At 46.9% G+C, this 13,767-nt stretch overlaps 1 protein-coding gene across 1 annotated transcript in view; it reads left to right on the top strand.

The window, feature by feature from the left end:
- ttc28 (tetratricopeptide repeat domain 28) overlaps positions 1-13,767 on the top strand; it is a 280,485-nt gene that overhangs the window by 1,860 nt on the left and 264,858 nt on the right. The window contains exon 2 of the mRNA XM_064307030.1: positions 10,356-10,643. Coding sequence (XP_064163100.1) covers positions 10,356-10,643 — 288 coding nt within the window. The remainder of the gene's footprint in view (positions 1-10,355; positions 10,644-13,767) is intronic.

The raw sequence follows: 13,767 nt of genomic DNA, 5'->3' as shown, positions 1-13,767 counted from the left end.
ATAAAATGTTTTTATATATAATGCGATGCAGTAAATTAATTTCCACTTTTTCAGTCTCGGTAGGAATGCATTGCTTGCACGTGCCATTGGGCCAAGTTTTAGTCTTGGTGAATTTCGGATGAAAAACTGCACAACTCCCCAACAGAATCTGGCACATCCGTTGGCTGAACACTTAGCCTGCCTGCTACCAAGAACAAACTATTGCTTCACAGCAAACTCTGGCGTCTCGCATGCCAGGATTATTCAGAATTCGAAAGACCAGTTATCTTTGTTGTATTGACATGGAAGGTAGTTTTGTTTTGTGATTGAAATTAAAATTTCACCGTATATATATATATATATATATATATTTAATGGAAATGAAGGCAGTGTTCTGTGGAGAAGAGGTTGTCTTGTTCCATGGTGTGTGGTCTACTCCATCTGTAAAATGGCAGGTAGTTCTCAGACAGATACTGTATGTTGCCGCAACCCCTGGATCTGGCTGTGTTTTGCAGTTGTCCGCTACACATTACAGCCAGACTCCTGCAATGCTGCTTTGCTGAAACGGCCACATGTTTTAGAGGATTTAAAAGGGGAAAGCTTATTCACAGGTTAAGACCACACAGCTATGTTGCCCCTTAGCAGTGAAAGTCGGGGATGTGACTATATGTGCGCGCAAATTTTGGGGTGAGTTCCATTTGAGTGCATTCAGTTTAGGAAATTAATTGAAGTTCAATTCAGTAATTGGAAAAAAATCTTTACTGAAACTTATGGGAGCTTTTCAGCTCAGCTTTTCAGTTGTAATGGAACTGACCCCAAACCTGGTGCATACACATCAGGTTTCTGCCAGACATGGTTCATTGCACCTCAGTAGTGTGTGTGTGTGTGTGTGTGTGTGTGTGTGTGTTAAAGGATTATAGCAGGACAACCCAGCAGCCCTGGTGCTGGAGAGTCACAGGCTCTCAGGCTGGTTTTTGTTGTAGCACTGCACTGAATGAATCAAGTAGAGCAGTAGATTACCCAGTTAACTCATCTGACCCGGTTACTTGGGTCTGAACTGGGTGCTGATTTAAAAAAAAAAAAACCAAAAAAAAAAACACTAGCAGAGCTTTTGGCTCTCCAGGACCAGCTTTGCAGACCCCTGGATTAGAGGGTTCACTCTGGTACAGAATGGTTATCTGTGGTGTTGCAAAACATGAAGTTTTATGACGCAAAGCAAGTTGCTGGAGAGAAGCAACAAATCGGAGTAGGGTTTGGAGGCCCTGAGTAGGCAGCTCCACCTATCCCCTTAGTGAACTGCAGAGCACTCAGAGAGAGGGAGAAAAAGAGAGAGAGCAAGAAAGAGAGAGAGAGGGAGAGAGCGGGGGAGAGAGTGAGAAAGAGAGAGGGGAAGAGAGAGTGAGCAAGAAAGCGAGGGAGAGACAGAGAACGATAGAGATGGAGAGAGAGAGGGAAAGAGAGCAAAAAGAGCACATTGGCTGAGATCTCACCCTGGCTGTTGCTGGGAGACCACCCACCCATGCCACAGGCTGAAACGGCTCCAGTTTTCAGAGTGTTTTACCTCAGCCACCAAGCACAGAGTTAACCTGTTTATTCTCCTCAGGACTGACCGTTATTTGAGTTCCCATCTTGTCCGTACTGTACATTACGCAATTCCATTCTTTTCCTGTGGATTGTAATAGGTGGAGCTCTGCTATTCCACAATTCTCTGGTTTTACAGTAACCTGTATAATTTTATTACACACTTGGGCTAATGGACAGTATATCAGAGTAGTACAAATTTTAGTCTAAAAAATATTGTTTCCTCTTATGAGTGAGTAGGCCTTAGCTGCTTATGTTTTTAAGCAGTGGAGTGCTATTGGTGGAGACCCTGCCACAGGCCTAGCTTTGCAGGAAAACAGGAAATCTATTTTTCTCAATGTACACTTGGCCTGCCGAGGAGGTGCTGGGGTTACCCTGCCGGAACAAGCCCCTCCCTCCCCGGGCATCGCTCCCAGCAGGACTAGAAGCCAAGATTATGGCCTGATATCACGGCCTGATATGATGATGCAATATTCATGTGCCATTGAGGTGACGCATTTAATGCGCCGCTGATGCTGCAGATTAAGGGTAAATGTCTATCTGTGTGGGGCGGCAAACGATAGTCTGTGATAGTCACCCAACCCATCATTTTTTGGAATGTTTTTTTTTTTTTCAAAATTCTTTGTCAGTGTTCTAGAACTTGCTTTCAGTCGTCAGCAGTGATTGTTACATGAACATTAGAATGTTCAGCCAAGAACATTCTGATCACATATGTGTGATCTCACATCTTTAAAGGGTTAAAAGCCTTGAACTTGTACCCTTCCTGTCGTATTTGAATCTGTGAAGCGGTCTCATCGCTGTAGCCTGCTCCTCCTCCTGTGGAGCGCCCGCCAGTCGTATCCGCTACCTCTTTCCCCTTCACTGTCGTTGCCTCGATGGCATACGCTTCATACGCTTCATACGTAGTGTGCCCTGTCAGACTACGAGCAACCAATCAACCTGAGGGGGGTGCTGAAGAGCGACTGGATGCAGTCATAGCTCTGAGTGAACCCCTCCTTCTCTGGGTCACACAACGGGCAAATCCGTGCCAGCTTGGCATCGTCTGGATTACAGGGCTTTCACCAGTGCGACGTTACTTCCAGTATGTTCAGCGCTGTGTGCACAGTGAACTCCATGCCCCAGTTATGTAAGCCTTCTCAATCTTATTTGAGGGGCACCTGCACATTTTCACCACTCTGTCTGAGCAATCGGATTTGACACATTGCGGTCAGTGAAGTCATTTGATGCCTTACCGAAGCGAAGGATTACTCTGGGAAACCCTTTTCAGTAACAGAGGCCGTCCAGGACTGGGGTCATGGAGGCCGGTCCTGTCCAACTCGGGGTACACCCAGCCCCCAGGAGTTTGAGGGGCACCGCCCCCAGCAAGGCCCCCCTCCCTTTGCAGACGCTGCTGGCTAACTTTGACTCAGAAATAATACGGGAAATTTGACTTGGAAAGGTCGGAATTTATGGCAACTGAGTGGAAAGTTCCGGTGGAATGCGATTCGAGCGGCTGTGTTATCTGTGCTAGATACCCAGATGGGGAAGGGGGAGAAGGCAGCAGATCCCCCACCCCCCTTCCCCCCCAAAGTGTGCACTTCTTCCAGGGGGGGGTCTGGAGGATTATCTGCTGCCTGTTGTTTCTATGGTGCCCTTGCAAGCAGCCTCACTTTCATTTTCCCAGGAATGCGATCCAACCTCCTGACCTGCTGGAAGCAGGGGTGGGGGGTGGGGGGTGGGAGGGGTGGAGGAGGAAAGGGGGACTTGCTTTGGAGTCAGGAGAGAAACTGCCCTCCCCCCTTTTCCTGCAAGTATAGTCTTTTGCCCACTTCTGTGTGTTTGTGTGCATGTGTGTATCTGATAGAGCGAAAGAGGGAGTGAGAGAGAGAGATTGTGTGGAGACAGAATCAGATCAGCGTGTGGGCCTTCAGAGCAGCTGATTGGATTACGCTCACCCCAAGCCCAGTGCGAAAGCAAGTATCAACCGAGGCAGCATGCCGTTTGAATTAGCGTCCCAGACAGCTGCTTGAAGTGAGCTGGCTAGCTCCCACAATGCAGTGCAACAGCAGAGGCTGTCGGTCGCAATGGAAGGTAGAGATAGGGAAGGTAAACCACTGACTCCACTGCTGCTTGGCAGCCATGCTGCCCAAACTCCTGATGTGCTGTTCTGCTCACAATGAGCTAAACTCCAGCTCACTGTGTACTGGAGGTACTGTGGAATGCATACCTATTTGATACCATGTTAAATACAGTGTTATCTAATACATTGTAATTTAATACTGATGCAATAATAATCGATTGTTACAACTATATTTCGCTTTTGTATTTTATGTAAAATTTGCATCAACATGCGCATGCACAAATTGCCAGGATTAAGGATTTATAGATAATTTTAGATAAATTATATTTTCTCAATACTTCCCCAGCAGGCAAGAAAAACGTCTATTGGTACGAAATGAAATGAAAACCATTGCAGCTAACATTAGCTAACAACCAAGTAGAAGTCAAGCTTAAATTAGATTTAGATAGTGTTTGTTGTGTGGCTATGGAACAAGGTGTGTGCTAAATTAATTTCAACTTAATAGCTACAATCATTGACAATGTATTTTCAGTGGTTTGATTTGCAGTCAAAGGTCACAGCTGTGATGTGTGCATATGTAACAACCTTCATTTCTGTGGGTATGTAGCATAGTTGTCAGCCAGTACCCAGTGAGCACATTCAATATCTGTCAAAGGATTTATGCTTTAAACACTGGTAGAAATTCCTATGCAGGAGTAAAGGTTTTCAAAAAAGGCCAATAATAAGGGAGACGGTCCATATTTTTTCACTTCAAGATTTGCGGCGAATAGTCGCGCGTATCTGAAAGAAACTTAGCGAAGACAACTGCAGTCTGCTTGGGCCTGTTGTGGCTGGGAGGATAACACAAAAGAAAATGGAGGCAGCGGATTGTCCGCACTATCTGCCACTTCCTGTTTTCAGGACACTCGTGTGAGCACGGTCCCAGACTTAAGCAATGCCGCTACAGGTCTCCCCTTAAGCAAATATTCTCCAGTAGCATTGGCTGGTTCGAGGTGCTGCCATCTGGGAGAGGAGGGATCTGGCGGCTTCTCAGAGAATGAAACGAGCAGGTGTGTAAATCACAGACATCGTAATCAATTGGCGCGTCTTTGCGAAAGTGGCGTAAGACCTGAACAGAATTTAAGGACAGAGCAATGGAAATTAAATGGATTAAACGGATGAATCAAAGGTGGGCAAGAATCATTTTGTCAAGAATCTGTGCATAGCCTGAAGCAGGCTATAAAACATAACAATTTTGAACTTATCTCTGTGGTTAGCCGCTGATTGTGTGACTTGTGTTTTCATATTATGTCAGTTTTAGTTCAGTCTATGATTTCAGTTGGCTCCATTTTTGTGTGTGGTGAAGAAGATTTCAGATATTTGGAGCGGTTTCTGATGACATGCCAGATTTAGAGTGACATGCGTAAGGGCATTCTGGGGTTTGTGGTCTAAAGTAATAAACTACACGTCAAGTAACTACAAAGCTGCTTGTACAGCAACATTATGTCTGCAGAGGTTATACATGTGTATGTTACCTGATTATTCTTTTTTTTTTTTTTAAGTGTATTTTTAAAAAATATATAATTTTTGGTTGGAGCTATTTCTATGATGCATGCAACTTGAGACAGCTGTACTCAAGGAAGGAAGTACTGGAAGTACACAATATAAAAATTGATATTTATGTTTATGATTGTGAAGGAAAGCTGTAAAATGAATCTGTCCTGCATACAGCCTCTGTGCACATAGTCTTGCTGTAGACGTTGTTTTGGAATTACTTGTGTATTCCGAAGTGACTTGTGTCAGCGCATTTTTTCTTGATTTAAACCACAAACTCCTCAATGTCCCCATTCCAGACGCTGTAAATGTAACAGATGTTCAGAAACTTCTCTAAATATATGAAACATCCTTCATTGTACATAAAAATGGCCGGGGCCAGTCAAAAGAAAAAACAACAACAGAAAAAAACCCTGAAATGTTAAAGGAAAAAACTTTGTTCAGTTAGAATTGTTCAGTTCAGTGCAATGATATACTTTTCCTTTTTTTTCTTAGGAAGGATTGTTATAGCAAACATTCTCCGAGAACACAATAATATCAGCTGTCCGTTCCAAATAAATATTTATTGCAAAAAGTCTAAGCAAACAACTTTTGCTTCTGGTTGGTAAAAGCCAAAAACAACAATTGGATACATTTGTATTAGTATTTAGTGGAGTGTGTTTGCAAATTGGTGTAGCTGTATTAGAAGTTAGCAGTATCAGGTGTGATCTCCAGTGCTCATACAGATTACATGCTAACTCAGCAATGGCTGTTCTTTAGTATGGCTTCTCTACCAGTCTTACTACTAAAGCCTCAATGTTGTTTGGCCTAAATTTCCTCAATGCAATCTCTGCAATTCAAAGATTAGAATTTGATAAAAATGTGATTTTGTTTGAGTCTGTTGAATCATTATAAAAGTAGATTATTTCAGATATTTGAGACTGAAATTATAGTTTAGTATATATGCCATATTTTTTTGTGTGTGAATCTTTATCAAGCGTGAATAATTTTGGAGGGCACCTCGTATGAATATGACTGACTGTAAAATTGAAATTATCCATTATTATGACAGTCTGTTACATTTCACTTTGTGTGAAGTGAAACAAAATTGCTTTTAACAAAATGGTTGCCAAACCAATTTTTTTGTTGCCTGTGTCAGGCAATCACTGTCTGGAGTCCTCGAAACTGAGCAGACACACATTCATATTCATATTTATAATATTCAACGTCTGCGTTTGGATGCGGAACTGAAAAGGCTCCCACACTCATCACATTTTCAACTCTTGGCGCAGATGCAAGACCTCGCTCAGAAACCGCATTTTTTTTTTTTTTGACCTCGGTCTTTGGTCGTGTTCACCAGACCTGGTGGGATAAATCTGGTCGAGTTACAGGCCAATTTATGTGCCAACTGTATGTCAAGTGAAACAATCCCGGTTATTAGGAAACTTTGAAACAATGATTTACCACGGGCGAACTAGCCAGCAGCTTCAAATGTGATGTCTTTAACGATTGTCGAGCATCTGTATTCTCCAAATGTAGGTCAGTGAGACCTCCGTGCGGGAGCGAGTCGAGCTAATGTTGCCATAAAAGTCTTTGTGCTGTTGTTTGACTCGCAATACTTTGCAGGCAAGGCTTTTCCGACCTAGCAACAGTAGCCATGGTGGACTGAGCTGCGCATTAATACCGGTTATTGTGTTCAGACTTGTGCGTTAGGCTTTTTAGCTACAAACGTACTCGACCACCTTAAGTGTTTGTTAAAATGTGGTATTGTGACATACAGCCTTGTGTAAGTGGCAGACACGATGGGACTATTTATTTCTTTTTGCAAATTATATATTTTAACTGCGTTAAATTGCATGTCTCCTAGTTGTAGGTTTCCTGTGTCATCAGATGGGACTCTGAAAGCCATTTTGTTTCAAATCAAAGGAAAAAGATAAAATCATAGCTGGCAAACCTTCGTCTGCGTTCGCATTTAGAACGGCCGACTAGCCAAAACGGTTCAAAACAAAACCAGAAGTTTATTTTTTCTTCTTGTCTACTGCACATATTTGGATAACGAGCTGAAGTCAAAACAACACCGTTGCCATTTCTTATAATAGTTAACAGTAGCTGTCCTTCTTGGGTTTATTCGCGGTGGTGATAATGGAACTGGGGCACTGGGTATGGCATTGAAAGTGTCCTGTTTCAGTGTTTTTACAGCGTTACATCAAACGTCCAGACCCCCAGGCTCCCAGCCCCCCAGCCGCTGGGCCCCCCAGGCCTACTGGCCCCCGCTGCCCCATGGCTGCCTGTGGCCTGGAGCAGCAGGCACGTGTAGCTGTGGGCCTGACGTGAAAGAGCACCGCAGTGTCCTGATTTAGCTGCCAGTGTGTGTGTGTGGGTGCGTGGGGGGGTGCGTGTGTGTATGTGTATGCATGTATATGTGTGTGTGTGTACGTGCACACGTGCGTGTATTTGTGTGTGTGTGTGTATGCATGTACGATATGTATATAATCTTAAACATATGCATTTTTCCACAAGTTTACCATCCATGGCCATCTGTAGATATGCCATCTGCCAAGTTACGCCTTGGCGGGCTGTACCCCTCATACAGATACAGCACTAAGTTTGCCACTTTTTCCCACGGCACCGCAGAACTGCCGCCGTGGGCTATGCGCCGCAGATTGTGGTCACTCACTCACACTCACTCACACACTCACTCACTCACTCACTCACTCACTCACTCACTCACTCACTCACTCACTCACTCACTCACTCACACTCACTCACTCACTCACTCACTCACTCACACACTCACTCACTCACTCACTCACTCACTCACTCACTCACTCACTCACTCACTCACTCACTCACTCACTCACTCACTCACTCACACACTCACTCACTCACTCACACACTCACACACTCACACACTCACACACTCACTCACTCACACACTCACTCACACACTCACTCACACACTCACACACTCACTCACTCACTCACCACCTCACTCACACTCACTCACACTCACTCACACTCACTCACACTCACTCACTCACTCACACTCACTCACACACACTCACTCACTCACTCACTCACTCACTCACTCACTCACACACACTCACTCACTCACACACACACTCACTCACTCACGACCTTTGTAGGCACATGCGAAGAAACTTGCTTGCAGGAAAGTAGCAGCAACTGGCGTGCTTTGCAGGGTATGTAGTCAGTCTATAATTTGACACATGGTGGAAATGGATTCCATGAATATAATTTTTTTAAATATTCAAACAAATATTACTTTTTGCGGTCTGGGTCCGTAAATCAAATTGACTCGGAGCAGGAGATTTGATTTAGGATCATATTTCTCTTGTCCTTATCCTAACCTTATCCATTATGAGCTAAACGGTCAGATGGATTCTAGCTTGGTACCCAGACATATGATGGAGTGCATTCATAAACAGTGCTAATCTTGGGTCAGTTTTCTCCTGTCATAATATTATACGCCGAGCTGAAAGGTGAAACTGATCCTAGATGAACGTTTTTGTTCATGTAACGGGGCGAACCCTCCGTTCAGTTTTTTTTCCCCTCTGTCCATAATCCTGACCTCATCCATTTGGGCGGCATGGTTGGTGCAGTGCTTGGCACTGTTGCTTCAGAAGAAGGAGGTTCTGGGTTTGAGTCCAGATCCTCTCTGCATAGAGTTCTTCCCATGTTCACGTGGGTGTCCTCCGGGTACCCTGGTTTCCTCCCACAGTCCAAAGACTGTCAGGCTCCCCAAGGCTCACTTGCAAAAGAGATGTAACTCTTAATATGTCTATCTTGGTTAAATAAAGGAGATATAAATTATCTAAAAACAAGACTGACATTTAATGATTAAAAGCTCAGGTGAGAGCTTGGTGATTCTGTAATTGTGTGTCCCCTCAGGAGCCTGGCCCGCTCAGCCGAGGGGTGTAATTATCGTATCGTTGCGCCAGGCCTGGGGGGGGGGGGTGCTGAGCGACCCGCTGCGCTTGTGCCCGGCGACGGCGTCGTCCCGGCGCGTGACTCCTGGCCCCGCCCTCGGCAGGCCGCCAGTAATGAGCGGTTTGAGTCAGGACTGAGGTTAAGGCCGGTGTGGAGGGAGCTGCTGCCTGCAGTCTCTCTCTCCCAGTTAATCTCAATCTCTCTCGCCCTCTGTCTCTGTTCCTCCCTTTACTCATTCTCTCACTCTGCCTTTTCTCTCTCTTCTTTATCTCTGTTTCTATCTCTTTCTTTCTTTCTCTCTCTTCCTCTTGCCCTGTCTCAAATCTCTCTATCACTTTTCTCTCCCTGTCTCTCTCCCTCTCTTTCTGGAAGTAATTACTCTGTTGCTGCGCTATCCCAGAGTGCAGTGCGTGCATGTGTGTGGGAAGAGGCGTGGCATTTTGCAAGACTGAGGGAGGATGGAAACTAGATCTTTTCCGTGAGCTCTAGCTCCTTCCCTCATTTCCCTCTCTCTCTCCCTCCTATTTCCCTCTCTTCTCCTCTCTCCCTCCCTCCCTGTCTCTCTGCCTCTCTCCCTCCCTCCCTCTCTCCCTCCCCTTCTCCCGCGGAGGCTCCAGATCCGAGCGCTCTGCTCTGCGGCCGCTGACCGTAAATTTGCCGCAGACTAGCGAGTCAGCTGCTGTCGCCGAGCCCCGCCCCCCCGGTGGGCTGGGCTTCCCTGGCCGGCGGCTAACGTCCCCGCAACGTTGCCGTGGCGCAAAAGGCCACGTTTCCATGGCCACGGGTGCAGGCATCTGCTAGGCTACTTACTCCTCCCCCCTCCTGCTGTTCCCAGGGGTTTGCTCCAGAAAGGATATTTTAGGGATTCTCTGTTTGAGCTCTGGGCCCATGTTATTATGGCATCTCACAGAGCAGCGCTGATCTAGGGTCAGGTTTACCCTGGTCATGTGTTAACCTTATCCATCATACACTGGCCAGACCAAACTGTTCCTAGGTCAGCATCTCTGATACTCTTTGCCAGGCTGGCGATGATGGGCAGTTGACTTTTCATTTTTAATGGTATTTTTAAATTTCTATTGTTCATGCAATGCTTATGATTTTTGTTTGTTTTTGACATATAAAGGAAAATGACTCTGATGCATTGACTTGAGTGTTTCAATTGAGGGTAAGCTACTACTGATGTGAAGTAAATGGAACAATAAAGGTTTTATTAAAACGCAAAACTCTCTCCCTCCCTCTCCCTCTCCCTCTCCTCCCTCCCCCCCCCCGACAGTTTTCGATCTTTGGGCCCCGCGCGCTGGGCGGGGCGGTGCGTGCGGCGGTGGAGGGGCCGGGCCTGAGCAAGGCGGAGTTTATGGAGAAGGTTCGGCGGAGCAACGAGGCGTGCCAGCGGGGGGACTTCCACTCGGCCGTGCGCCTGTACAGCGAGGCCCTGCTGGCCGACCCGCAGAACTGCATCCTGTACAGCAACCGATCCGCCGCACACCTCAAGCTGGGCCAGCACCAGGTCGCCCTCGACGACGCCATCAAGGCCCGCCTCCTCAACCCCAAGTGGCCCAAGGTAAGTTAGCCCCTCCCCCCCCTTCCGGCCTTTTTTCCTGCTCCTGGAAGCCGCTGTGCCGCTGATCTGACCATTAGGGAAATGGGCTTGTCAACTCGGAGGTTGCAGGCTCGATTCCCAGGTGAATAACTACTGCTGTACCCCCTGAGCAAGCTACCTGACCTGAATTACCTCAGTGCATATCAAACAAAAAGACTTAAAAATGGATTGCATTGTTTTAATGTACTGTCCGTTCCTTTTAATGCTTGACAATGTGCAGCATTGAAACAAGTCAAAGGGTGATTCACTTTTAAAATCTTGGGGTTTCCATCCTATTCACATACACGATCGTGATGCGTACCATCTACCCACAATGCACTGCGCGATCCGAAAAGACCACCGGGTCTGCTGTGAGCTCGACGGGTCCTCTGGATTAAGCTGGCAGGCCTCTCTCATCCGTTGTGTGCTGAGCGCCGGAGCAGGTGCCCAGATGCTAACGGGCTGCTGGGCGACCGCTTGGCAGTGGGGGCAGGGTTCTCCGTGTTCTTGGCTCGGCGTGTGAGCTTGAATAGGTTTACCGCGTGTCCGCGGGGCTGAATCACTGCCTGACAAAGAGCCCGCCGCCCGCACCCCTGGGCTCTGGGCGGGGCTGATCGGCGGTCAGCTGGCAGCGTAAATGCGTGAAGCGCTTTTCGGATGCTGACCTCTCCTGCAACGATCGGGACTGAATTCTCGGTGTGTGCAGGGAGAATAGATCGTACATTTTTTGAATGACCTTAATATGGAAATTATGAACAGAATTCACATCCAATACATCTTCCTGATTGGACCGCACACCTGAATTCAATTTTTTTCTGAACCTATCAGCCCCCACAGAGGGACTGGCGTAAATTCTGCTGGACATGAGAGGCACCATTAGAGGCTGAGACAGGCTGTTTAGACTTCAGCCCTTCAGTTGTGTAACCCCCACAAAAAAACGTTTTGCTCCATGGTCCTGCTTGACAGGCAGCCTGTGGAGAAGAGCAAGAAGCCATGGCAGCAGCAGTGACTTTCTGAATGCTGATTGGCTGAGTGAGACTGGTGTGGGAAGCTTCCAGGGAGGGGAACGGAAAGCTAATTAAACAAAGATGAGCGAAAGAAAGAAAAGAACACATTGCCAGTCGTGTGCTATTCTTTACTGCGTGATTTTAGCAGAATCTGGTAAATTGGGCTCATGTGGGTTCTGAAGTATGCAGCTATGAACACTTCAGAGCTGGTGGAGGTGGGTAGCTTGTTTTACTCTCCCCCTGGTGGTGGGTGGAGAGTACTGCAGCGCCAGTGGTGATTGTGACGGAGTCCGGAGTGTTTTGTGGGAAACGCGGCTGGGCAGCTCGCGTTCAGCGCCGGCCAAGTCCCGCTTCCCCTCGAACAGAATGGGAGGAAGCTGTGGGCGTGGGGGGGTGGGGGTGGGGTGGGGGGTCGCGGCAGTTCGCTCTTTAAAATCCCGCACTGGCTTGTGCGTCTGAGGACAATAGCAGCACGCACACTTCCCCCCGGGAATTCTGGGGCACTCGGAGCGTCCGAGCGTGCCTTATTTTTAACACTCTTCTGTGGCTGAACTCATGGAGGAAGTTAAGAACACTTGAAGGAAGACGGCCCAGAACAATGTCTGTAATACTGTCCACAATAATAATAACAATAATAATAATAATAATAATAAAAGAAGAGGAAGAAGAAGAATGAAATCCAAAACCAATTATTATTAAGTGACAGTTTTACATAAAGGAGAAAAAATGCATTCTCAAAGTAATGAAAAACACGTCTGTACACTTGCAAAGGTATGAATTTACTGGGCTTGACATTTTGGTCACTCTGCCCTTCATCAAAACATCACAGTCCAATGAAGGTTAGAGTGACCGAAACATTTTTAAAAATTCACACCAGTGACAACAACAAAAGAGTGTTGATTGCCACCTTTTTTATACTGCAGAGTGAAAGAACTCTACTGATAAGATTCCACTTTGCTTTCAACATGACTGGAAAAGGAACGCGGAATCGGACTTTATTGAGTTGTGTACACCCACACTGACCCCTACAGCCTTGGAGCAGAAGGCAGCCACACGGCTCTGTACGGCTGAGTTTCCCTTCTGTGGCTCTGCCTGACTCTGCTGGGGGCCCAGTCATCTCAAAGCTCTGCTGCTTTTTGTCTTTATTTCCTCTTTCATTTGTGCTTAGTTTGTGCGGGAAATGCACTGTGTGGAGGGAGAGAGAGAGAGCTCTGTGTGGAGAGAGAGAGATGGGCTCTGTTGAGAGGGAGAGAGCTCTGTGTGGAGAGAGAGAGATGGGCTCTGTTGAGAGGGAGAGAGCTCTGTGTGGAGAGAGAGAGAGATGGGCTCTGTTGAGAGGGAGAGAGCTCTGTGTGGAGAGAGAGAGATGGGCTCTGTTGAGAGGGAGAGAGCTCTGTGTGGAGAGAGAGAGATGGGCTCTGTTGAGAGGGAGAGAGCTCTGTGTGGAGAGAGAGAGATGGGCTCTGTTGAGAGGGAGAGAGCTCTGTGTGGAGAGAGAGAGAGATGGGCTCTGTTGAGAGAGAGAGAGCTCTGTTGAGAGGGAGAGAGCTCTGTTGAGAGAGCTCTGTGTGGAGAGAGAGAGCTCTGTTGAGAGAGGGAGAGCTCTGTGTGGAGAGAGAGAGAGAGATGGGCTCTGTTGAGAGAGGAGCACACTGTTTGGGATCGGGCTGGAAGGAGCACTTGGTCATTAGCATTCAGCATGGCAGGGCTGCGCTCGCTGTAGAACGTGGGGGGGGGGGTTCTCTGTTCATTTGGAGAGGATGTGAGGGGGATGTGTGGGGGGGGGGCTGGTGTGTATGTGTACATTTTGGAGGGGGAGGTGTGTTTGAGATTGTAGGTATTTCAACCTGTATTGTAGACCTTTCTTTTCTGCACTGCTACTCCTGTCTCTGAGAGTCTGTGCTTTGTATGTACTTGTGTTTGTGTGCGTGTTTCTGTGTGTGTGTGTGTGTGTGTATAAGTGTGCAAGTGTGGTTGTGTAGGTGTGTCTGTGTATGTGCAAGTGCTGTCTCTGAGAGTCTGTGCTTTGTATGTACTTGTGTTTGTGTGCGTGTTTCTGTGTGTGTGTGTGTGTGTGTATAAGTGTGCAAGTGTGGTTG

The sequence above is a fragment of the Anguilla rostrata genome, chromosome 14, assembly GCF_018555375.3.
Source record: "Anguilla rostrata isolate EN2019 chromosome 14, ASM1855537v3, whole genome shotgun sequence".
Taxonomy (NCBI): Eukaryota; Metazoa; Chordata; class Actinopteri; order Anguilliformes; family Anguillidae; genus Anguilla; species Anguilla rostrata.
Note: the sequence above shows the minus strand (reverse complement) of the source record. Positions and strands in the feature narration are given on the sequence as shown.